At 36.3% G+C, this 25389-nt stretch overlaps 4 protein-coding genes across 7 annotated transcripts; 3 read left to right on the top strand and 1 right to left on the bottom strand.

Moving 5' to 3' along the window:
• Positions 1–221: 221 nt before the first annotated feature.
• LOC117922906 lies at positions 222–6467 on the top strand. The gene is made up of 2 exons (XM_034841116.1): positions 222–310; positions 4007–6467. The coding sequence occupies exon 2, from the start codon at positions 4063–4065 to the stop codon at positions 6247–6249; it is 2187 nt and encodes a 728-aa protein (XP_034697007.1). The 5' UTR covers positions 222–310; positions 4007–4062; the 3' UTR covers positions 6250–6467.
• Positions 6468–9377: 2910 nt separating this feature from the next.
• Positions 9378–13379, top strand: LOC117923439 (mediator of RNA polymerase II transcription subunit 21). Of its 2 annotated transcripts, none has more exons than XM_034841722.1 (5): positions 9378–9491; positions 12026–12272; positions 12713–12790; positions 12892–12943; positions 13066–13379. In XM_034841722.1, the coding sequence occupies exons 2-5, from the start codon at positions 12060–12062 to the stop codon at positions 13140–13142; spliced, it is 420 nt and encodes a 139-aa protein (XP_034697613.1). In that variant the 5' UTR covers positions 9378–9491; positions 12026–12059; the 3' UTR covers positions 13143–13379. The 2 variants fall into 2 exon arrangements, with proteins under 2 accessions (XP_034697613.1, XP_034697612.1); XM_034841721.1 differs by having other exon boundaries at positions 9379–9491; positions 12040–12272.
• Positions 13380–13499: 120 nt separating this feature from the next.
• On the bottom strand, positions 13500–20382 carry LOC117923437 (polyadenylate-binding protein RBP45-like). Of its 3 annotated transcripts, XM_034841719.1 has the most exons (7): positions 19989–20379; positions 18450–18924; positions 14973–15028; positions 14763–14893; positions 14572–14668; positions 14316–14495; positions 13500–13932 (listed from the first exon to the last, which is right to left on the bottom strand). In XM_034841719.1, exons 1-7 carry the CDS (start codon positions 20307–20309, stop codon positions 13930–13932), a joined length of 1263 nt encoding a protein of 420 aa, XP_034697610.1. In that variant the 5' UTR covers positions 20310–20379; the 3' UTR covers positions 13500–13929. The 3 variants fall into 3 exon arrangements, 2 of the variants coding, with proteins under 2 accessions (XP_034697610.1, XP_034697611.1); XR_004652621.1 differs by lacking the exons at positions 13500–13932; positions 14316–14495; positions 14572–14668 and adding an exon at positions 17990–18072 and having other exon boundaries at positions 14873–14893; positions 19989–20382; XM_034841720.1 differs by lacking the exons at positions 13500–13932; positions 14316–14495; positions 14572–14668 and having other exon boundaries at positions 14759–14893; positions 19989–20381.
• Positions 20383–22746: 2364 nt separating this feature from the next.
• Positions 22747–25318, top strand: LOC117924080 (zinc finger MYND domain-containing protein 15). Its single transcript, XM_034842634.1, has one exon. The coding sequence runs from the start codon at positions 23197–23199 to the stop codon at positions 25096–25098; it is 1902 nt and encodes a 633-aa protein (XP_034698525.1). The 5' UTR covers positions 22747–23196; the 3' UTR covers positions 25099–25318.
• Positions 25319–25389: the final 71 nt, after the last annotated feature.

The following is a 25389-nucleotide window of genomic DNA, read 5'->3' as shown; positions in this document are numbered from 1 at the left end:
TACAATTGAAAAAAAAAAAAGAAAAGAAAATAGTGAAACGTTATGAGAAATTCTCAAACTTGAGTAGTTTAATTCATCAAGGATACGTTTCCTTTGCCCAACAAATATTATAGGGGCATCGTTAACCGCGATGCGGATAATGCAACACCGTAAAACAAACAGAGCCAATATTAATTTATTTTCCTTGCGTTACGGTTATTTTCCTTGCAAACAAACAAATGTGAGAGAAAACGGAAGAAAAAGAAGGAAAGAGAAAGATTCGATTTTTCCGGCATTTTCTCGTTGCTTTTCTCAGAAAAAAGTGAAACAGGTTCCAGATTCTTTGATTTATATTTCTTACACCCTTCCATTTTTGTTCCTTTACTGTTTGGAAAGCGTACGTAGTTGAGCTATTCCAAATTGTGGTTATGTTTTTCTGTTTAATCTTTTTCACTATTGCATGAAAAGCAGTGGTTTTTGCATTGCAAAGAGCTCCTCCAATGACTCCGTTTTCGTTGTGTTTGTTTTATGCTCTGTTTGGTTGCCGGGAAAATGCGGGAAAAGGGAAAAGAAAGGAACTTGCGGGTATTGAGATATTGATTTTTCGTTATTGGGACCCGATAAAACGGGAAACCGCATGGTCAACTAAGCATGGTAGTGTAATATAGGTTTTGGCGTAGCTGAGGTGGGTTTCTCATTGTGGGAAGCCGAATCGACAAAGTGTAAGATCTGAAGTATTGTTATTGTTAGTTTTCTTCTGTTTTCTTGGAGACCAAGTGGAGGGTATGTGGGATGGTTCATGCTGAGGAAAACAGGGTTCTAGTAATATGGAAAAGTTTCATGATTGGTTTGTTTTAGGGTTTTGGTGAGAGAGAGATTTGAGAAAGTGGTTTTTTGCACCACTTAGGGAGACCACCTTGGCACCCAGCGCATGCAACAGGCCCCAGGTAGGTGGTTTGGCTAGGGGATGCTCTGGAACTCACAACAGAATTATTGGCACCTAGCCTATTTGACCTATTTGATGGGGTCCTTAACGCTTTCGTGGGCCATGTGACCTATTTGATGCATTGTCCTTGCTATTGAAATTTGCCTCCAATGAATGAATATAATGGGATGTAGTCTATCTATATGCAGATTTTTCCAGGTCGTATTCTAGTACATTACAATTAATGGAAAGTTAGGCTTTCCAGATTCTGTGTATATGTGTATTTTTATTTGTTTGCCACATTCTAGTGTACTAATAGTTTCTCTGACTGGGTGAAGTTCCATAGGAATGAATACTGAGGTTACTTGTTGTTGTCCAGGCATGCTCTGGACATGCCTCACCTAGGGAGGGTCAATTGTCTAAGGTGTCATCTAGATGGCCCGTGTATAGGTTTATGGGTGTTTTACCCATTTTTGTCACAATTCCCATGTTTTTTTATGTCATATTTGAATGGAATTTCAAGGAAAAAATATAGACGATAACAAAATAAATTGAAATTGTCTGTTTTATTCTGTTGAAGGACGTTGCTGGTTGGTAGAGCCTTAGATATGTAAGATGTCACTAGCATTTGCTTTCACTGTTTTGGATCATATTTATCATATCTTATTTCCTTTTGCATGCACAACTTGATTCCTCTTGATTCTAATTGTCCTTCTCGATCCCATCGTGGCTGCAACGTTAGCAGCTTCACTTGTACAAATGGGCAGTAGAGTTGGGTTCCAGCATCAGAGAATCCCTATTATCATTTTTACCTCTATTGTTGGCACCCTCCCTCTGTTGAATTTTCTTGTTTGGCCTCCTTGTGTAGTCTTCAGACTGAAATCATCAGAGCTGTGTTGGGTATTCCAGGGATTTGGTTAAACCCAACAATTCCTTCAACTTTTAGTAGAGCCAAGATGCTGCCTTTTTATTTTCTGTAGATTGTTCCCACTTGTATTCTAGATTGCTTTTTGTCTGTTCCCATTCTCTATTTGCTACCATTTTGGTCCTTCCTCCTCCTTGTTTTTTGATTCATCGTAACATTTTTATCCCTCATTGTTGTAATTTATGATTTCTTTTGCAGATTTTATGGGGCAAAAATTTGTCAGTCTACATTTTCTTCAGTTAATAAGATGTTGGTATAAAAGTTTTCCCATTTATGCCCAGTGTTTTCCATCGGAGTTGTTTTTATTTTTATAGATTAATTTAAGTTGTGGATAACGTGATTGTGACCTCGATATAGAGAAGAGTATGGTGTTACACTCAAAACTCATCCACTACATGTTTGTTTTGTTGCTGAGCACAACAAAGAAATGGCAAATAGGTACTTGATATGGTGAATTGGAGAGAAGAAATCATATTTGTTTGACGAGAGGCTTTCAAATCTTGAATCATTTGCGTAGTTTGATCTGAATCTTGTAAAATATGAGTCATGTTGGGAAGGTTGTATGAAGGTGGTTGTATTTTCTTGTAAAGAGAAGCAAGGATTTTTCCCCGTAATTCAAGATGCAGTTTGGGCAAGTAATCATGGCTTAGGAGTCAGGACCGTATTGATCAATTTACCACTATAACCATATGACAAGTTGAAAACCTGAATTTTGGTAACTAGAATGAGGACTTTGCCCTCATGTTTTCCTTATTTCTTCTTTTGTTGCAATCTCTGCAATGCTAGTGGTACACTTGCAACAAAAAATAATTCTCATTTGCAGACTGTTCTAGCTAGTGAATTCAACTCATGGATTTAGTATGATTTGATATGATTGTGGTATACTTGGGTTGGCTACAGGTATAACAGCTGTCATGGATTTAATGTGATTTCCCCAGTGCCAGATTTCTTTAAATCACTGGTTTCATAGTCTTATTCAGTACCTCAACCGTAGTTTGTATTCTTAATCTCATTATCACTACCATGTCAAAACCTAAACTACATCAATACTCAGTGTAGTCATTTATCCCCATGTTCATTGCATGTATGATATACCAACCTATTTTTCCCCATGTTCCTTCATCTTTTCGCCTAATGTTCCACCTCATATATTGCTTAGATTCATTCATTTCTAATTATTTCATCTAGTCTCAGGCATCATCTAGACATCCTTATTTCAGCCATGTTTATCTCATAACCATGTTGTCTTGGCTGACTAACCCTGGAGCCATCAATCATGGCTGGTCTGAGCTTTCTACAATTTCATTGGCCACATTGTCATCATTTCCTTGTTTGTCAATTATAATATTGAGATACCAAAAATTTTCGGCCCTGTGCCTTATGGCCGTCAATCTTGTAACATCTTTTTTCAAACCCTGAGCTTTGATGCAACTAATCTTGCTTATCTTATTAATTCAAAGCATATCCTTTTTGTCTATAATTGATGATGGAATGCATGCAATGACCTGTTATCCACTGCTGGAATTATCATAGTGTGACAGTGGGTTCGTAAGTTCTATATGACATGTTGGATGCACTATCTATTTGGGAAATCCACTCTCTGGAGATTCATGGGGAAAATTTTGAAAATTTAACAATTCAGTTGTTGATTCGTGTCTCCCTGAATAAAAGATTCTAGGATCTGTGAAACTGTCACCAATCATACTAGAAGTGCACGCCAAAGCCATGAAACATAAGCCAATTACAGAACTCAAAGTAATGCTAAGTACCATGACTTCAGATTAGTTGTGGTTGTTTATGGTTTACAGATTGTTATATTAATTCATCATATTAAGCATGTAGAGAAACCGAGGTTTGGGCCTATGAACTGAAGCCTACTCTAGGAAAAGAAAGAATTCGATGTTGTATATACTGCATATTAGCAATGCAATTAGTTGGCTCTTGTTGAGAAATTGATTTTGTCAAAATACTTGTTTAGTTTGTAAGCATTGATCATTAGAGTAAGAGTGTTTACCATCTATCATTGTACTTGCAAGAGTGTTTACCATCTACCATCTACCATCTAGCTTATAATTTACCAACTCTATTGACATTAGTTAATCTTTTATTGTTTCTCCTATACTAATAGTTGCTTGATTTTGATCAAAATGAAAAATCTATTATTTTATTGTTTGCAGGGAAAATTTCTAGAATACCAATAAGAAAAATAGCTATTTGCATCGAGTTGTTTAGGATGGACCAACAAAATCAAGGGACAAATTCTTCTTCTCCAGTAGACCTCCCCATGAAGCGCAAACGGGGTCGTCCACGCAAGGATGAAAGCCAGGTTAAAAGGGAGAGGACACCTAAATCTAACAGTGTGAGTGAAACCCATCGTCATGGAGCAAATCCAAGTAATGAAGATGATGATCATGATGAAATGGTGGGCCAAGTCGTTTCTGGTGTTTGCGAGGGTTCATTTGATGCTGGATATTTTGTCACTGTAAAGGTTGGCAACACTGACACTCTTTTGAGGGGTGCTGTATTTGTACCAGGTCTTTTTACTCCTATCTCTGCAGCAAATGATGTTGCTCCATATGCCAAAATGTACAAGAGGAAAGAAATTCCTATCCCAGTTCTCAACCCTCAATCTCAGGGCTCCAGTTCTGCTCCACGATTGAGAAGGAAAAATAAGCAACCTGTCCATCCTGAAAACACGGCAGTGACGGCACCAATGGCTGTGGACCAAGCTCCACCCTCTGATGTTCAGTGTGGCACCCCATCCTCAATAAAGACAAATTCTGCTTCCACCAAAGTACCTCTGACTTACAATGTGCCAAAGAACGACAAAGTCATTTCCTCAGTAGAAGTCCAGCTTGTAAAACAGAAACCTATGGCTCCAGAAAAAATTTCCCATGAGCTTCAGTCATGCAACCTGTTTGCGCCTCAGGACCAACCTGCTTCTGATAAGGTACCTCTGACTGATAACTTGCCAAAAATTGAAACAGTTCTTTCCTCTGGAGGAAGAGTCCAGGGCCAAATCTCCACACCTGTTGTTCCACAGAAAGTGTTGACCAATCAGCAAGAGACTGGCACCTTATTTGCACTCAAAGACCAATGCCCATCTGTTATCGAGCCAAAGAATGATGCAGGTATTTCCTTGGGAGAAAAAGTCCAGCTTGAAAACCAGATGCCTGTAGTTCCGGTCCAAGTTTTAACCTCCCAGCATCATATCGGTGCCTTGTTTGCACTTGAAAATTCCTCTATTACAGCACCTCTGACTGATTACTTGCCGAAGAATGATACAAATCTTCCATTGGAAGGAGAAGTTCCAATAGAAAACCGAGTGCCGATATCTGCAGACCAAGTTTTACCCATTCTTCAGTTTGGTGCTCCATTGACACTCAAGGATCAACTTTCCTCTGTTACAGTGCATCCAACTCATGACTTGCTAAAAGATGTCAGAGTTCTTCCCCAGGGAGAAAAAGTCCAGCTTGAAAAAGAGCTGCCTACAGCTGAAGGCCAAGTTTTTCTCTCTGATCTTCAGCATGGTGCTGCATTTGCAGTTGAGAACCAATCTACCTCTCCTGTAATTCTTTCAGCTGATAAATTGCCAAGGAAAGATGATGGTTTTACCTTGGAAGGAAAAGACATGCCCCGGGAAACATTAGAGCTTGGAATTGGGGATCGGCCTGTCTCCCTAACAGAGGTGAAAAATTTTCATAAAATTATCAAACAAGATGAAATGTTTCAAGAAATGGAAGCTTCAACTCTGGCCAAAGGACCTGAGGCTGATGTAGAGGCAACTAAAGAATTGAAATTAGATGCAGAATCCACACCATATGTTGATGTTTTTCCAGGCAATGAAACTGTCATCCAGGTGACACAAGTTCAACAAGCTGTGAATCCTGCTGATGCACTGAAGAGCCAAAATCTTGAACTCCACCCAGCTCCTGTTGTTGCTGAACCTGAATATATGCCTTTCCAACTGATCGGTAAACCTGTTGATGTTCTGATGGAAAAGCAGGCTTCACCAAAGAATGAGTTTCCCCAATATGTGCAGTCAGAGTTCACCGTCAAGGATCTTTTGAGCGGCAATGCGGCTTTCCAGTCAAACAGAAGTCCCTTCAGTGATGTCGTGAACGTTACAGGTGAAGGCTCACTATCTTCTCCAAAAACCAGTCAACAACCTATGATGAACTTTCTGGTAGATGCAGATCAAGTTAAGCTGAAGCTTGCAGCTGAAGGGTCTGAACCCCCAAGCATGTTTGAATCCCATATATCTCATCCTGTTGATCCTGCCAAAGACCTGGATTCTGGTTTCAAGGATGCCTCTATACCCTCAAAATTTGAGATCAATCCAGTAGCGGCAACAAGCAATACCATTGCCTCTGAGGATGTTTCTCAAATGGAAGATGATGCACATAGAGCTGAGGCTTGAGGGGTAAACAGGTATTGATATGTATCTATCACTGCCTACATAGTTAAACTGAGTACTGGCATACAAAAGAAGGGGGAGGAAGGTTGATGAGTACTGGCTAAGAGTCTAAGACTACATATATATAAATTTAGTATTTATTTCTGTTGACAGCTTAGAATGGTTTTGTAATATGGACCTTGCACTCTGTTTTTCAAAAGCATTTTCCATGTTTTCTAGTATGCTTCTACTGCCCAAGACCACCTTTGAGTCAGCTCACAGAATGCTTTAAACAATGGCAGGGCTAGTTATGGAAGGATATAACTATTGACAGAGCTGAACCACACGGTAGCTTTCAACATCTTATGGGGTTGAGTTGAATTATGATTCTACTTATACGTATAAAAGCACTTGTGAAGCCTTATTTCATGTTACTTTGGTGATATAGTCGCTATCTCTATATTACATCGCCAATGGAACTTGGTTCCCATTTCTGAGAGATTTTTGTAAAAGTGCTTTTAAGCTTGTAAAATGTTTTTATAGCTTTTGTTTGTAGTATTTTTACGGTACTAAACTTTTATGAAAATCAGATTGTCGATATAGCATTAATTTTAGTGGATCCCTTGAGGTTCGACACAAAGGGAGTTGATGGACGTAGTCAACCTTCGATTTGTAACACCCCTAGGGTTCTAACTCGTGACCTTAGCGCTAATATCACTTGTAAGACCTCAAACACTATCAACCTTTTTAAAAGCAATTGCTATCAAGAAAAACATATACTATAATCTTGTAGTGTGTTCATCCAAATGCTCACGACATTCGAATGTAAGGGGAGTTGATGGACGCAATTAACCTTCGATCTATTAACAAACTTCATTTGATTTTTATAAGCATCAATTATCAAAACATTAGTCCAAACATTATTTTCAATTTTAGTTATTTTTTATATTTTAAAAATGATTTTTAGCATTTGCCTAATTTTTTTTACTAAAATTGTTTTCAAATATCAAGCAATGTTTTTTCTCTAATCTCTTAGAGTTTGTTCAATAATTGTTTTTAAACAATTTGTTGTCCTTTACTAAAATTTGTATTGTTTTGGCTTATAAGTTTGACACTTTTTAAGAAAGGAGTTGTTTGAAAAATTGTTTCAAAACAGGGTAATTATTTAGAACAATTTTTAATAATTTTAATTGTTTTCAATATATTATTTTTTAGAATAATTTCTAGTATTTTTACTTGTTTTTTTTTTTAAGAATCAATGTGACATGCTGATCACTTCTTTTTCACATTGTCTTGCTTAGAATAAGGAGAATAACATTGTTTTTCAAACTTAATTTTGTTGCTAAAAATCATTTTTGAGAATTGTTTCTTAATATGAATATGATATTAAATAATTGAAGTTTATTTAGGGTTAAGACAAACAAATAGGAAATATTAATATTTCTTACTTTGATCCAACGATCTTGTTTACTTATAATCACTTTTGATGATTGTTTATTTTATGTTTGAAAATTATATTTAATTTTTTTTTCAAAAAAGTCTAATTTTTAGATAATATATGTTAGGAATTTGAGGCTAATCCAAACTATGGTAATCACCTTAGAAGGGGGGGGGGGTGGTGGTAAAGAGGGTGATGGTCGATGGTCTCTTTTTCACAAATTTAAACTATGCAAAAATAAGAGACAATTATATGCAAATATATAATAAACAAAATAATCACAATTGCATATAATTTAAAAGAGTTAGGGAAGAGAGAGTGCAAACACGAGAGTTTATAGTGGTTCAACACTTTCTTGCCTACGTCCACTGTCCTCAACCTCCTAATCGAGTGAGGATGCCACTATCTTGAAGCTTCAATCAAGTTTTCAATCTCTTTACAATTGGATTATGGTTCCAATTCACCCTCTTGGACTTTTGGCTGTAAGCACCCTTTACACTTCTCAAGAGTTATCCCACTCTTGAATAACCTCTCAAGTGATATCTTTCACTTGAGAAAAATCATTTCAAAGACATACAAAGATTGATCTCACAAAAATCCTAGTAATAGAACTTTAGGCTCAAAGATACAAAAAAAACTAGAATTGAATGGTGCACTAAAGATATGCAAGTTATGAAACAATGGTGCACTCAAAAACACTCTTTCAAGGCTCAAATATATTCAAGAATGATTTGGGGAGGTTAAGCTTATGAAAAATGAAGATTGTAGCCTTTTTATAGAAGAAAAAAGTCAAATTAGCCGTTGGGGGTTCGACCGGTCGAGGTAGGGGTCGACCGGTTGACTAGCCGTTAGGAAAAGTGATCGTTGGGCCTCAACCGGTTGAGGTTCAACCTTGACCGGGAAGAGAAGGCCACTGGGAGAGAGAGAAACTTTTTGGCCTCCCTCAACCGGTCCTCGACCGGACGAGCACAACCGGTCAACTAGTTGAACCGGTTAAGCCATTTTTTTTTTGCTCAACACTCAACCTTTTTCAACTTAAAACGTTTTAACACAAGTTTGAAAATCATTTAACACAAGGTTTTAGTTGAAAACTTGAAATTATCCAATTCTTAAAATATTTAAAACAATATTACTCTTTGATGATTTTGGTGCATAAATAAAGAATGAAATGTTACAAAGAAATCTTAAGAAGTTTTGGTCTTGAAAAACTCTTCTCTTTGAGGTGGTATTCTTCTTTAGGATTTCTCCTTGGCTTGATTTGTCTTTGGATTGCCACTTTGGAAGTCGTCTTGCCTAATCATACTTGAAATATGATCATTAGTTTTAAACTTTGTTTTATTATCATCAAAATCAAGATTAACCAAACCTTGGTTTTACAATATATTTTATAAAAATAATATAGGCTTCATTTAAAGAACTTTAATATTAAAAATATTTTGGAATCAAATATTTCTTCAATAAATACTATAAGTGATTTTTTAATTTTTAAAAATATTTTTTAAGTTTTATCAAATACCTATTTTTTAAAAATGTTTTTTTTAATATAAATTATTTTAAAAACATTACCAAATATTCAATATGATACGGAAAAGGGTTTTTCAAAATCAAGCCTACAATTTTACACCTCTTTGACTTTTATTATTTTTAAAGAGATTTTTTTTTTTTTTTAATTTCTCTATAAATTCATTTGATTTGCTACATCTCAGAGTGTCTCTCAAGTCTCAATAGTGTCTGAGAAGCTCTCCGTTTACGAATCTCACTCCTTTCTCTTTCTTCCCGCTCCTTTCTCTCTCTACTGGCTATAACTTCCTCACTTCTAAATTCAAAGGTATGTCTTACAATTTACATTTTTGTTTATTTATTTTTGGTTTTGTTCGAATTCGATTTCTTTGAATCTTTTGTTATATAAATTTTGTTCGAGTTATCGTATTTAATTCTTGGATCTGTTGCTGGAAATCCCTCTTCCCATTTCTTAACCGCATATTATATGTATGTTGTGCCTTTTCACAATTGATTCAGTTCCTTTCTTCCAAGTACTGTAAGAGGTGGTTGTTTTACGTTTCGGTCCTCTCAATTCTTCTCAAGAACCAAAATCAAGGGTTAGGGTTAGGGCTAGGGCTGTGTCTTTGTTGACTTGATTTTAGGGGTGCATTGGAATGCATTGTGAATTGCTGTTATTTGTTTATGTGATGGAGTCCTTTGTAAATCAATAAAGGTCCTTGGTGTTATGTTTATAAATGGTGATAGCTCTCTGTTTATAGAGGTTGGAGGAATAGCCCTAATTTGCTTATTGTGGTGCATTAGGAGGGGTGTAACAACCCAATCTTTATCGAGGAAGAGACATCAGATCCCTGATTTGTTTATTTTGGTGCATTAGGAGGGATGTAACAACCTAACCTCTAATGGGGAAGAGACATCAGATCGAAGACTTCATTATGACCCTTTTGTAGTGGTATAGCCATTAGGGTCCCTACAGGGTTGCCTAATTGTACACCATTGGGCTTTGTAGATAATTTTCATTCATAGTGCCTAATAGTACACCATTCATTATGACCTAGTAAAGATGCCTGCTCATTCATAGTGGATGACCAACCCAGGGAAAAATGCCTGCCACCTTCCAGTTCCTCATTCGTAAAACAAGGAGACTGAGAACTGAGAAGAGCCCTTTCCCCTTTAACATAATAATGGGGGCAGGAAAGCAAGAAGGTGAACATATGGGCGTGAGAGCTAAAGGAGAGATGCTGCCAAAGGCACAAGGTGCACTTAAGATGCAAAAGTTGTCTAAGGCTCAGGCACAAAGTGCAGCACCCAAGCGCACACCTGAACAAAGTGAAGCACAACCTAGGATGCATGTTAATTTTATAAAATATGACTTAGATTCAATTAAATCCAAAATTCCAAACATTTGAAAGAATCATCTAACAAAAAACTATGAAATTATATAAAATTCCAATTTACTATCAGAAATTTCAAGAATAATATTTAAAAAAAGAAGAAAGAAATAGATAAGGCATACTTTGGTAGGTGAGGTGCTATAACTATGGAGTGGTTGTGCCTTGAGCCTAGACCTGCTTTTAGCATGCCTTTGACAACTATGTCTCCATTGTGGATTTGGAGCGGCTTCTTTTTTGGTGCCTCTTGTATACCCCACTGTACATGGAGTGCACCACCTTTTGTCAGGCACCTTTAATATGAATTTTTTTTTTCTATCAAAAAAAAATTAATTTTCTGGCTGTGATGATTCATTACATAATTGTCCATAATTAATAACCAGGGGAAGTGAAAGAAGAAAAAAAATTTGCAGTGTGGAGATTCATACATAAACAGAAGGGCTGGTGCACATATTTTAAAGCATATTTGGGATTTTTTATAACCTGCCTATCAAACAAAAAAGAAAAAAAGAAAAAAGGAGACTACGGGTTCTGCGCAATAGCATGAACTTCTAATGGCGAATGGAGAGAGAAAGAGAGCATACAAAAAGGAAAAGGAGAAGATGAAAGAGATAAGAAGGGAGGGAAGGAAAGCCCTTGAATCTCATGAATTGCGGTGGTTGATAAAATGTGGCCTTGTACAATAGTTAATTACATTAGTTCAAGGGTCATTCTTATACTTTATAAGACTCCAGGCTTCTGGTTATCGCCCCTTTTCATGAACTAAAGTTGGTGTTCTTCACTGAACAGTATTTCATATATGAGACTATTGTTTCCTTGGGCTAGCAATATTTCTTTTTTATTTATGCAGTGTGTCTTTGGGTACTTATCTTCTAATAATTAATATTATAGCAAGATTTTCTTATTAATATCATTAGTTTTTTGGTAATAGAATTACTATCTCTCCATTGCAAAACCTTTTCTTATTGAAAAAAAAAATTATGGGGAAAACACCAACGTGGGTGCAACCCAAGTACCTAGGGAACACATATGGACCACGTGGAACTATGCTAGTTCATGTAAAAGAAATTATGGATTTTATCAAATATTAATTTTTAGAGGGGTAACTGTATGGATTTTGTGAACAAGCCACTTTAATACAAAGAAACCAACAGCAACCCTAAATCCTAGCATTCCCATCCATAGATGGTGAAAACACTGAGATCTTATTCTCTTTTACATACTGATCCTATAAATGGAAAAGGAAAAAGTATCAAACAGAGCTTGAATAGATACTGGGATTGTTGGATGACTAACAGCTGAACTGTAGGCAAACGTACATTAATGTGAGGCTGCAGGAGAAGACAAATCCAAATCCAAAAATGTGAAACTCTTGGCAATGCATTCACATACTCTAGAATCTCAGCTTGAGAATTGTGGTTCTTTTTACATGATCTTTTGACTGAGGTTCTTAATACATGTATGTAATCAGACTTTGAATTTCAGGGGGCAAGTTTGAAAACAGGATGGACATAATATCTCAACTACAAGAACAAGTGAATACAATTGCTGCTCTTGCTTTCAATACCTTTGGGACGCTACAGAGGGATGCTCCTCCAGTTCGACTCTCCCCTAATTACCCGGAACCTCCTCCAATCCCTACACTTACAGAGGATACCCCTAACATTTCTGACCAACCCAAGCTCATGTCTGCTGCTCTCGTTAAGGCTGCCAAGCAGGTTAGCAAATTTGCTGCTGTTTGTGAGTCCTTTTCTAATCAATATTTAGAGCCATTTTAAGGGCATGCTTGGACTTTCCCTGGACCCCAGTAATGGAATAATTTCTTATATGACATTTGAAGGTAGTAATTATGAATCATCCTTGATTAAGTTATCAAAGAAAACGAGATCTATAAACATAACTAATGAATAGGATGAGTTATAGGTTTTCTTGCAATTCCACAATTTCAAATTTTCTCATGATTTCTGTTTTTAATGATTCTAATGCTACTTGTACATAGTTTGCAGCCCCTTGGCACCATTTAGTGAATAAGTAGGATTTAATGACCCCATTAAATGGTAAAATCTATGTATATTAGTTCAAAACATAATGGGCCAGTTTAAACTTTTTTTTTTAATTTATCCCACTTGGGAAATCTAATTAGCACATTTGTATTCAGTTTGATGTGTTGGTTGCAGCACTTCCATTATCCGAGGGAGGTGAAGAAGCTCAACTGAAAAGGATTGCAGAACTCCAGGTATATGGTTTGACTGTTTCTCCCTTCTCCATACAACAATGCCACACTCTAGTGTGGTTGTATTTTCTCCTAATTCTTCGGTTCATATGCATTTTGTCCAGGCTGAAAATGATGCTGTGGGCCAAGAACTACAGAAGCAACTAGAAGCTGCAGGTGAACACTCTGATATACAAGGGGACCTTAAAAATAACCCTGTTGCCAATAATGACTTCTTTTTATCTTTTTCAAGTTATATCTCTTGAATTAACTGTGCCTGTGATAATTGGTGGTGCCAGAGAAGGAGTTGAAGCAAGTCCAGGAGTTGTTCAGCCAAGCTGCGGATAATTGCCTGAACTTGAAGAAGCCAGATTGAAGAAAGGGCAGCGGCACCCATTGGTGGCAATTCCTTGTCTTTTTCTTATTAGTAACATTTATTGGCTGCACGGGATGTGCTTCATATGTATATTTTTTGTTGGTCTTAAATCCCTTTTCTTGTAAAACATATGGAGGATCATCTCCATGATGGTCCGTCATTTTGTAGTGGATTCACAGCAAAGACTTCCTAAACATGCTTCTGGGGGTCCATTGACGTTTTCCCCTGATTGCCCAATCGTACTTTTTTTTGTTAAAAAGCGTGTTTGACAATGTTTTTTTTTTAAAATTAAGTCTGATAAAACTTAGAAAACACTTTTAAAATCACAAACGTTGTTTGAAGAATTGACAGGACTAGTTGAGTAATAAGAGTTCCACATTGTAGAAAGTTCCTACTTTACCAAAGCCATCCAACGCCAAATTACAAAGGACCAATTCCAGAGAAAGTCATTAGAATAACAGTATCAATCAAACGCCAATACTTAGGTCTACGTATAGGATAGGTGAATTAAACCCAGAGCCTAACAAACAACTTGAGAGTAGAAGAGGGGGAAGAAAGGAAAAAGTAAACACCATGCAAGCGCCTGGAAAGGCAGGGCCCGCTCTCCATTGAACAGCATTAAAGAAAGACCTATCAACACTAACACACAGAATTGGATGCAGCAGCCAATCCCTACTACCAGTGTCAATCTGGAACAAACTAAACTCTGCATACTCCGATATGAATAAGATATTTGCCTCCATCTTCAAGTGACCTCTTAACTCCACTGCCCGGCTTATGATCAAAATCACTGCAATGCAGCAACATAATATTGTTACAAAGCCTTGTATCCAGTAAAAATATAAATTCATAACATAAAATTATTCACCAAGTAAATACCACATCCACCCTTAATAATGGACCAAAAAGCCTTTTTGTTGTCGACAATAACCAAGGAACTAATTGGCCTTCCAATGAAGGATTAAAGGATCATGCAGCAGATATCCGATTTGAAAGAAAGCGCATCAACCATATGGAACAGAAAATTCAATTCCCTGATCTTTTCCCCTTTCCATAGGCTTATATATGACAAGACCAAAAAACCATATAGAATACCTTTATATTACTTCATATCTTTACCGACAAAATATAACAATGCATCAAATAAACCAAAAGCTTTTAGCTATATTGCACCTGCTGCGGCTGCTGCTGCTGTGGCTGTTGGTAATTTCCATATCCAGAGTAGCCATAGTACATGTTAGGATCTTGCGCAGGTGGGGCATATCCATATGTTTCATATCCATGTGGATATCCATAATATCCACCATATTGGTTTGGATCTGGCTGAGGCTGAACAGCTCCAACAGATGGATCCTGTAGAATTGTCACATTCATGTCAAATTCCATACTTAAATTCTGAAGGCGAGGAACTCAAGTATAGAAAAATAACCTGTCTGTTTGAAGGACTCCGACCCCATGAGAGTCGAATATTTTGTCCACCCAACGGAGTTCCATTTAACATCCGCAGTGCCTCCTCTGCACAAGCTCTGGTCCATCATGTGTGTGGAACAGAACAAAGGAGCACAGGTTAGATGTATCATGATGTCAACTAAATAGATGCCTCAAGGCAGGATGGCTTACCTGTCAGCAAATTGGACAAATCCACATCGCTTGCCAACCGGTATTTTAACATGAACTAACTCGCCATATTGGCTAAAAACTTGTCTCAAGTGGTCATCTGAGACGCTGGAATCTAAACCACCAACAAATATCTGAAATGCAAAATGTTGAGTCACAAAAAAATTGAAAAGTAAAATGTAACTTCCAGATTTAAAACAAAAGGATACCCACAGTTGTATTATTTGGGTCACTCTCGTTCTCAGTTCCTTGAGAATTCTGATATGAAGCTGCAAATGAACAAGAAGGGTGAAGACAAAAAGGAAATGAATGTTGAAGATACGATGCTTCCTATGCAGAGTTAAAGTGAACAAAATGAATACACAGTCAGGATTGCTGCTAGAACTACTAAGACATCAGAGCACTACTAAATCATTAAAAACCCCGAAGAAGAATACCAGAATGCTTGCTCATCCAAAATTTCACATATGCGCGTGCGCTATTTTCAGCTTATTCCAGCTGAGACAATTGTTTCTCCCTCAAATATTGTAAAACAAAATTATCTTCACATCCACAAATTCACTAAAAAATAAGAAATAAATATATACAAACAAACAAATTCTGGCAGAAATAGGACATTGATGATCTTGTAGTCAAATCATTGCATGTATAGCAACAATACATTTCTTGCTTAAACCTATGCATCAGGAGCTAACTACAGAGCACCTGGTACTGGTCTATCAAAACATTACTAGATAAGAATGCCTACCACCTTGAAACCATGTTTAACCACACCTTTCTTTCTCAACACAGTGAACCAATGTTGAAATTATACCACTTAGCAAATTCTTCAACCAACACCTACACTCCAAGAAATTTCCACCACACTACAGCTACTTTGACTTATTGAGTCAGCATCTGAAGACCATTCCCTCATCTACTCCAATGTTAGCTCTTGAGTTATAATTAATGCATGAGAAGTAACAAGATGAGAAAATCATTAACATAAAGTTTGTAAGGATGGAAGCTGAAACTGTTTAAGAGATGAAAAAATGACAACATATATCAACCTTCTTCACTTCATACATTGAATAGCAAGCAAGACAGATTTGAGTGTTTCTCCTCCATATATGTTCTAGCGATATAACTTCAGAAAACTTTCAACTCGAGAACCTCCTAATTATTCATAAGCTTGGTTTCCACAAAGGAAATAAGTTTAGTTTGTCCTGTGTACTTTGGTATACAGTTTCTTTGGCGCTATTAATAAATTCATTTTTCTAATTTATCAAGGAAAAAAAAGGGCTTAGGTTGATTTCCACACAACATAATATAATAGTAAAAAACATTATATTACATATCCTTAGAATGAGTCAATGACTATTAGTTGAGTCAGTTGAGCAAGCATATTCTATTTGTTAACCATAACAATCTAGTCAACCAAAATTAAATAACAGAACTGCATCAATATCCATGTTACATAGAAAGCAGACATCTTTATTCCTCCCGCACATTTCTCATGAATTTAAAACTTGGTTAACTATAATTTGATATTTTAGAAGTTTAAATCAGTAAAAAAAATCACTATCCGAAATCTCTTTCAAAAACTCTCCTTTTCCTGGTCTCTAACTTCTCACCCAATCCAAACTCAATCTTTTCAAGTTCTACATCCACAATCAATCCACAATCTCTGAATCTCTTCAACTATAACTTCTCAATCAATTTACTTTCTATATCTTTTCTACTAATTTTTGGAGGTTATATTGTGTTATACAGGCAAATGAATTGCATGTGCCACCGACCCACTACTACTTCCCTAGTAAAAAAACAAACTCATAATAGTCTTAGATGCTCAACTATTTTCTGCCATAAAATCCTAGATCCTAGCTAGCAGTAAAAATAATTTAGTAAAAAAAGAATGAATGCAAAACCACCTAGCTAAATTACACAAAACATTCAAGACTGCCAAGTTTGAATTCTCAGCCTTAAGTAAAGAATATCAAATGCTCTGATCATATGTCTGCAATAAATTTGACAAACTTAGATCTTTCAAATATATTATTAATAGAAATGGGCACACTAGGCCAGGCCTCTTATGAAGCAAGGAATCACTTAAAACAACACCAAGAATCAGGGCATGGCCAGTCTAACAAGCCAATATTCCTAGATGACTTGTCTTTCAGAACAGGGGACAATCCATGTACTAAGCCATACCATGGTTGAAGAAAAATGCTATGACATGTACATCATGTGCCTGATCTTTGATATCCCAGGAGTGATAACTGATGATATGATTGGCAACATAATAAAACTTATTCATTTATAGTTTTTGATAGGTAACAAACATCTCTTTTCCTTGTTAGGAATTGAATCTGGAATCTTCCAAACATTCACCCCAATCCCCTTACCACTTAAACAATTTAAATGATTTCATTACTTCAACAATGGAAAAAATTTAATTAAAAACAACTAACATTAAACTGAAAAGCAGACAAACATTTCTCCAGACAGGAAGTTGAAGTTCAGCATTCTGGAGAGCAAAGTTGAGATAAACTGGAAATGCTAGAAAAAGACTTCTTGGGAGGAAATTTTTGACCCATATTAATACTTTCAGGAATCCATGAAAATTAAGAAAACCTATCATATCCCTCTGTGAATAAAAGAAGTTGACAAGCTATACTAGAAGTTAATCTGGATTTATCAGTAACTGGAAAAGAAGAAAAAAAATTAAGGAAAAATGTCTGAACAGGCAAAGGAAGGCAGAAACATCCTAATCTGGTGAATGCTATAAATGAACCACGTGGCTACATTTTCCAGTCACCATGCCTGCTACATGCAGTTTCAAGTGACTGCATAAAAATTGCCATCTGCACTCCAGAGAGAGCCCCTTTCAGGAAATAAAATTTGGCAAAATAAATCAGCATTAAGCATGGGGGATCAACAGAGGGAAAAATCAAATATACCAAGAATGCAAATGGCATGAGGAACTGGTATACAGGAAACTAAAGCAGTGGATTGTCCGCCTGATTAACGGACAAAAAGAAAAAGAAAAAGAAAAAGAGCATCTGAAACAGTAAAGAAAATAACTTGACTGACAGCTCTATCAACAAATTCTGGAAAAATAACCAAATGTAACTTGACTGACAGCTCAATCAATAAAAGGAACTGGAAAAACAATTCGGAAATGTAGCATAACAAATGCCACAGGAAAACTAAAATAAAGGACAAATTATGACATTAACAGGAAAACTGACCTAAGCAAGGCCACGAACTAAAGGGGTAACCATTTCAGCTGAAATCAGTTCCAGACCCCTAAACGATAGAGCCTCTTGACACCCTGCTTTGAGAGAACAGGAGTTCTATGAGTTTTTGCATGTTTGAATATTTAAACAGCATTGCTCATACCCAAATTTTTTAAAGGTAAGTACTGGAAGGAAATGACTTTTTAAACTGCTGCTTATCTTCAAGCACATAACTGAAAGAAATCACACTTAACCATAATATTTAGCAGGCTGCACATGAAACAATATTTTAGAAAATTAAATAATCCACCTTGCCATTTCTAAAAGACAAATTAAAATATCAAGGTGCATGATCATAAAGCAAAACCTTAGACCATCAATATCCAATTCAAATAATAATAGATTCCTATAAATGCAACATAGTATAATCTACCCAATGCAGGCTAGCAAAACACATAAAAGAGAAACATACCTTTTGGGTATTGCTCACTGCCAACAGTTTTCTTGGTAGTAGCTGGTCCAATACGCATGGGTCTAGTGGAACAGAACATTCCATTCATCTCGTTCATGGCTCGCAATTGTTCACTTTCATCTCCAAACCTAACAAACCCATAGCCCTTCGTGCGGCTAGTAAGCCTGTCAGTCACAACCTTAGCACCCTTAACTGAGGGATAGTGAACCCTGAATGTCTCTTGTAACATGTAATCTGTAACATCTGAAGCCAGGTCTCCAACAAAAATTGTGAAATCAGGAGTATTATCTGGACGTTTTTCACCCACTCCAAAAGAAGCCCAGTTTAGTCTAAAATTCTGCTCAACATTTGGCATGAGGCTACCATTATATGTCTGCAAAATTCTTTCAGCAGCAGCACGAGAAATAAATTCAATAAAACCATAACCCTCTAATTGATTAGTTTGCTTGTTACGAATAAGTTTCACAGAAGTAACCTGCAAGAGCAGACACCTTCATTAGAAGAAACCACGACACAAATCCGACCCATAAAAAAGGTAAAGAACTAAATATATTTTCACACACAAACATTAGTAACACCACATCAGTCAACATTTACTAACGGTAATAGTAAGAGCCCCATTTCCACTCAAAATCACTAGTTCATATTATAGCTAGGGACACACCCACATAGCCTACTATAAGTTCAAACCATACATATGCAAGAAATCACACTAATAGCTATCCGCTTTTAATGCCAAATGGAAGGAGGAAAAAAAGAGCCCATTTTAAACAAAGGTAACCCAACAAACATTGAATTCATAAAGATTTTATATACACTGCTAAATTGTGTTTGTGCAGTATGTACTATTCATTCTACCCTTACTGAAAATTCTGAAAAATACAACATGGGTATTCCCCACCCAAGCTATAATTAAATTCTTCAAGCAACTTCTACATCTAAGAATAGAAATCATCACGATTATTATAACAAAAGGAAGATATAGCAGAAATAAAACACACTACTCAAATAATGCTAAGCAAACGCCTACACGGTAGACTGGTAGTATAAATAAGTAATATTTTCGGTTTACAAATAAGACACCAAGAACTTGATAACACATATTCAAAATCTGCTTTCCAAGGCATTTCCTGCAAGGGGGTCATTTTAGAAAATGTTTAGGTGTTCTTGGCATTCTAAAAAATTCAAGTAATTTAACAATTGAAAATAATCCAAGGTAAATATGTTTTTTGTTTTCATTTTTAGATATGCAATTGACTCTGAGAAAACCATTTTCATTAATCACTTGCAGTTTCTCCCATCACATACAAAGCAAAGAAACAGGTATCGAAACCACAACCTTCCATAACCAACACAATATCAAAACACATATATTGAAAGAAAAAAACAGAAATCAAAATAAAAGATCCTAAAAGAAAGCAGACTTTTCAAAGCATCATCGTCATAACAAACAAAAAAACACACAAGCACAAATCATTATATATATATATATATATATATATATATATATAACACCCGCAACGAAACGAAAGATATTACCTCCCCAGTATGCGCGAAGCACCCATTGATGTAGTTCTCATCCATCCAGTACTGCAAATCTCCGATCCAAAGCGTACGAACCTCGTCGGCGCTTGCGGGCTGCGCAGGCTGGTACTGCGGCATCTGCTGTTGGGGATGGGGATGGGGCTGAGGCTGCTGGGGTGGGTGCTGCGGCGGTGGCGCCACCTGATGCGGGGGCGGCGGCTGTTGGGCCCACATCTGGGGTGGTGGCTGCTGCATCATCATCCACGGCTGCTGCTGTTGGTCCATTGTCGGAGGTGGCATCTGAGGTGGAACGACGCCGTTGGATGGTTGCATCATGTTTACAAGCGTCGAAAGAAGTCCAGTGAACGGAGACCCTAACCCTAACCCTAGAATGGGTAACAGTAGATGAATGGATTCTGATCCGATGAGTTATACCCAAAAAAAATTGTACACGTGGCCGCAGGAAAATGGGCTTATCTGGGAGATTGTCTGTGACGCTTGATTATATTACTATCATGAACGCCACAATGAAGCCATCTGATTGTTGACCCAGCACTTGAGAATGGATTTTGATCAGACGGTAGGATTTAAATTTATAATCCATTTTGCCTAATTAAAATTAGATCAACAAATATATAAAGTTTTTATTTATTTATTTTCTTTTTAATTTCATCAATTTTTGTAAAAATTTTAAATTTTTCTCCAAAGCCTTAATTGTTTTTTCAAAACAAGACAAAATTAGGTTGGTTCCACGTGCTACATATAAAAAAAAATTAAAATTCTAAAATAAATTAATTAAAAAAATAATAATAATTATATCACCACTTTTACCGCTCAATAAATAGCTGACAATGACATGAGACTGAATTGTAAATGGGACACATTTTTTTTTGGTTAAAATTTTAAAATTTAAAATAAACTATCATCTTTTATTAAAAATTTAAAATAAAAATATTTAACATTACGAGATTTTGTTCATATAATGAATAGGTAATTCCGATTTTGATGATAACAAAATAGAAGTTGAGAAATGCTAATAATTTTATTGTCCAAGTGCATAAGCTCAAAACAATCCCTTAACGTACTTGCAACAAAACTTAAATATTTCACCTATCTCCAAAAAATAAGACAAAATGTAATTAAAAATTAAGACGGATCTTGGTAAGAAGACTTGAAGATTAATAGAATTAATTTCATTTACCTTCTTGAAATTTTAGCTGAAATACACCTAATTCAATTGATTTGAAATTTTATTAAATATTTTGTATTGATGTTTAATAATGTCATTTAAACCGGATAATGAGTCACCCAAATAATGTTAGTTGAATGTTATAAAAGGTTTTGTCTACCTTCATTGAACATCAATTAATTTTCAATGAGATAGTCAAAATTCAGTCCACGAATTAATATAAAAGCTAAGCTCATAAGTTCAAGCCACAATTTAATGTTATAAAAGGCTTAGGTGGTGTTTATTTTTTTACTTAATTCTAAATATAATCTTAATGATTAATAGTATTAAATATTAGGTTATTTGTTTTTGTAGTATTTTATTTCTATTAAGTATTAAAAAGTAAAGAAAAATCACTATGTTATTTTTCCTATTTAGAAAAAATTAAATATATTTGTTTTTTTTATTCAATAAAAATTTATAATAAGTCATGAAAAATAGAAAAACAAACCATCCAAATTCTGAAAATAAATTGCTTTCAACAAAAAGTCAAAAAAACAAACATCCTCTCAGTCTACCATCATTAAACACCAATTGGTGTTCGTATGAGATGGTTAAAGTCCAATTCATTAGATGCATCATATAGATATGACGTGTCTTTTCTGGTATGCATATGTCACACAATGACCATTCAAAGTAAGTATGGTGAACTTACGACATAGTTAGACTAGAGCCAACACTATTACATGAGTTTATTGCTCAACGTCGTAAAATTCAATCATTGATCCTACACTATGCTTTTACAAACGATCTTATTAAACATTTTGGTCACTAAAAGAGACTCATGAAATTGATAAATAATATTTAGTTAGATATGTAATATGCTTCCTAATATATTTTCTTTTATTTTAATGCGAGTTTGGTATTTTGAAAACTTTTAATTTATATAGTTAAGGAATGGTACATAACCAAAAAGAGTTATAAGATATTAACATACAATAACTAAAATTGAAATACATAATTTAAAAAGAAATTGATGGAGGATTTTGTTAGGATGCAATAATGTCATTACTGTTAAGCTCGGGGATGGGTCACCTAAATGATGGTTCTTATAATAATAGGTTGTGACTTTAAATGTTATAAAAAGTTTAACCTACCATCGTTGGATGTCAATTGATTTTCAGATGAGATGATTAAAGCCGGATCCAAGAATTGATAAGTTTGAGGATGAATCAGTCAAATGATAACTCTTAAAATAAGCCTACCGAGTGTGATGTCGAATATCACGAACATTAATTGATTTTTAGATGATTATAGTAATTAAAAAAATTGTAAAAATGAATTGAGTCATAGAAAAAATAAAGAAGAAAATGGAGAAGTGTCTATGAAATAGTGAAAATAATTTTTTTTTTATCCATTTTATTTATGAATTTCATTAATCTCGCTAATTACAAAAAATATTTTTAAGATTCTTAATAACTTATTTCTCCGTAATTTTGTTTTTTTTTTTTGTTTTTCGGTTTTTTTAACCATTATTTTATTTTATTTATTTAGATATATATATTTTTGGGGTCAGATATTTAAACTACTTTCAGTCATTCCCAGTCTGCCTCTGGGCTTTTACTTCCCTATTCGTCCCATTTACATACTAATTCTCATGCTACACATTCTCCAGATCCGATCAATTCCAGGGTCTCCTTCATCCCCCACTTTCCTTACTGGTACAAAGTTTTGATATTTTCCTCGAAGGTTTGAAATTTACATATGTTCTACATGCTTTTCTCATTGCACTCATAGGCTAAACTTTTGATTCATGTAATTGCAATTTCAAGAATTTTGGGGTTGTGATTGATGATAGAAGAAAACCCATTTCTTATAGTTGGATAATTTCACTACCCAGTAGAGCTTTAGGGTGCTTTTCATCATTTGAGATCACGCCCACTGTGAATTGTGAATTTTATGCTTGATTGAAAAAGTATTGCTTTGTGTTGGGTGATTGGCGTTTAGGGTTTAAGGGTTTCAAAGAAGTTAGTTAGATCTGTCACTGGGTTCAAAATGGATTTGCATTTGAAGAATTTGTTTGGGAGATTCCAAGAGCAGTTTGGTTCTGGTCCTGGACTGGGTCCTGGATCTGGAACATGTCTTATGAAAGTAGAAGGCATTGCTCCTGCTTTCATTAAGTCGATATTTAGAGCTGCAGCGGCTCTTTATAGAACTGATCCATGGAAGAGGTTGCGGCCTGGGCATTTGTTTGGAATCCGAGTTGGGAAAGATTCAGATTGGTCCAGCAAGAAACAGCCGTTCCCTTGTGTCCAATTCATTGGAGGGGATGGTGGGGATCTTGGATTTATTATGTTCAGATCAGAAAATAATGCTCGGAGGATGACCAGCTCTAGAGAGACAATTCGGGTTCCAAATGTTGAGGTTTTAAGGGTCACATATGAATTGGAGTCTATAATTTTTCCATCAAACCAGAGAATGATTAGGTCTTTGTCATTGGAAGCGTCAGGGACTGATCGGTTTCCTGCTATTGATGTTGCCCGGTGCATGTCATCAGGTGGGCTTCAGTTTAGGAATCCGACTCTTGAAGAGCTTAGGTTTGTGTATGCCTTCATGAAAGCCATTTCTTTGTTACACCCCTTGCTTCAGCAAGATAAAGAAGCTGGTCCAAAGTGGTCAAGGCTGATGTGTTTTGAGCCATTCATTGAAACAGTTGATGTGCAGTGGCCTCCTGAAATGGCCAAGGGTTATGATCTTGTTGCAGTGACAGTCTCACATCCACCCGGTCAGGCATATGAGGAAAAGACCAGCTCAACGGCTAGCTCAACACCTACCAAATATGCAGAACCGCCTAAGGAGGATGTTTTTGTTGATACAAAAGTGGCCTCAACCGTGGGTTTGAGGCAGTGTGCAATGTGTGATAAAGAAGTTCATGGAGAACAATCCCTATGTTGTGGGCGATGTCGAGCAGTTATTTACTGCAGTCCTGTCTGCCAGAAGCAACACTGGAAGGAGACACATAAAAGCTTGTGTGGTCTCTACAAAGCTATGATGGAAAGAGAAGAAGAGTTGGCAATGAAAATCTTCATGTTCCCATGTGCTGTAGATCTACCATGTAAATGGCTTGAATCCTTAGGTATCCATCAAAAGGGTATGTGGAGGAGAAAGTGTAGTTGCTATTCTCACTGCCCTTTCGGTCTCCTTCCTGTTAAAGGTGGGCTGTGGGATTCATGGGGTGGACTGGATGATGAAGAATATCCTCGCGATTCACCTTTTCACAATCATTTTTTAAGAGAAGGGATGTCAAGTCCAATCCTTCTCTCCAGTTGGTCTGAGTACTACAATCTCCGGTCACTGTCATTGTCAAGCCCTGTTGCAGACATTCTCTCACATGCATTGACAGTTTATTACATATTAACCACACTCAGTACCAGTTCAAAGAACCTTTTACTCAAAGGGAAAGAGGTGATTCTTCACTACCTTGGACCTGAAGGGGAGTTGGATTGGATGACAGCTTTTGCAGAGGTTGGTCATCTACTCAATGGGTTGGGCAACATACAGATAGTGATGGTGGGACCTGAAGTTCCAACCAATTTGTCGGGCACGACTTCGGGAATAAGTAGCAGAGTGAGGGTGAATCTTGTGAGGGGTTTTTACCAGGAGGAAGCGACCTATCTGCCGCCTCCTCATGTTGTTGTTGCACTTAACTGTGGATTGGAGTGTTATGCCAGTTGGATGGGAACTCTTGATTTAATCAAATCCATGGGAATTCCAGCCTTCTTTACAGACCAGTGTGAAATTTCATGTGCAAATGCTAAACAGGTTCTTCGTAATGCTGGACTGCACATCACTCATCCTGTGACACCAAATCCTTTTCGCTCTCCAGTGAGATATCATGGCCCGGCTAACAATCTTCCTTCATATAGCAATGGTTTTGTGCTTGGAGTGAACACATGAGTTGGGAACCATAAAAACTGAATTACTAGTTGAGTTTACTCACCTATTAAATTCTGGTTGTATGAAGATAACTATTGGTTTGCTCCTGAGAGATGGTAGAGGATGTTTCAGTAATTGAAGCAAGATGATTATTGTCATTGTTGAAGCTTGTTATGCTATTTTTTTTCAATATCTGAACATGGGTTTTGTTTATCATAAACTTCATATTATTGGTCCTACAGCTGTAATGTGTGGAGTAGATTTTGATCTAAGCAGTTGAAGCAGAGAACTCTAAGCAGATTTCTTCCATAG

This window comes from Vitis riparia, chromosome 10, assembly GCF_004353265.1.
Source record: "Vitis riparia cultivar Riparia Gloire de Montpellier isolate 1030 chromosome 10, EGFV_Vit.rip_1.0, whole genome shotgun sequence".
NCBI lineage: Eukaryota > Viridiplantae > Streptophyta > Magnoliopsida > Vitales > Vitaceae > Vitis > Vitis riparia.
The sequence above is the reverse complement of the archived record's forward strand: the minus strand, read 5'-3'. Positions and strand labels throughout refer to the sequence as shown.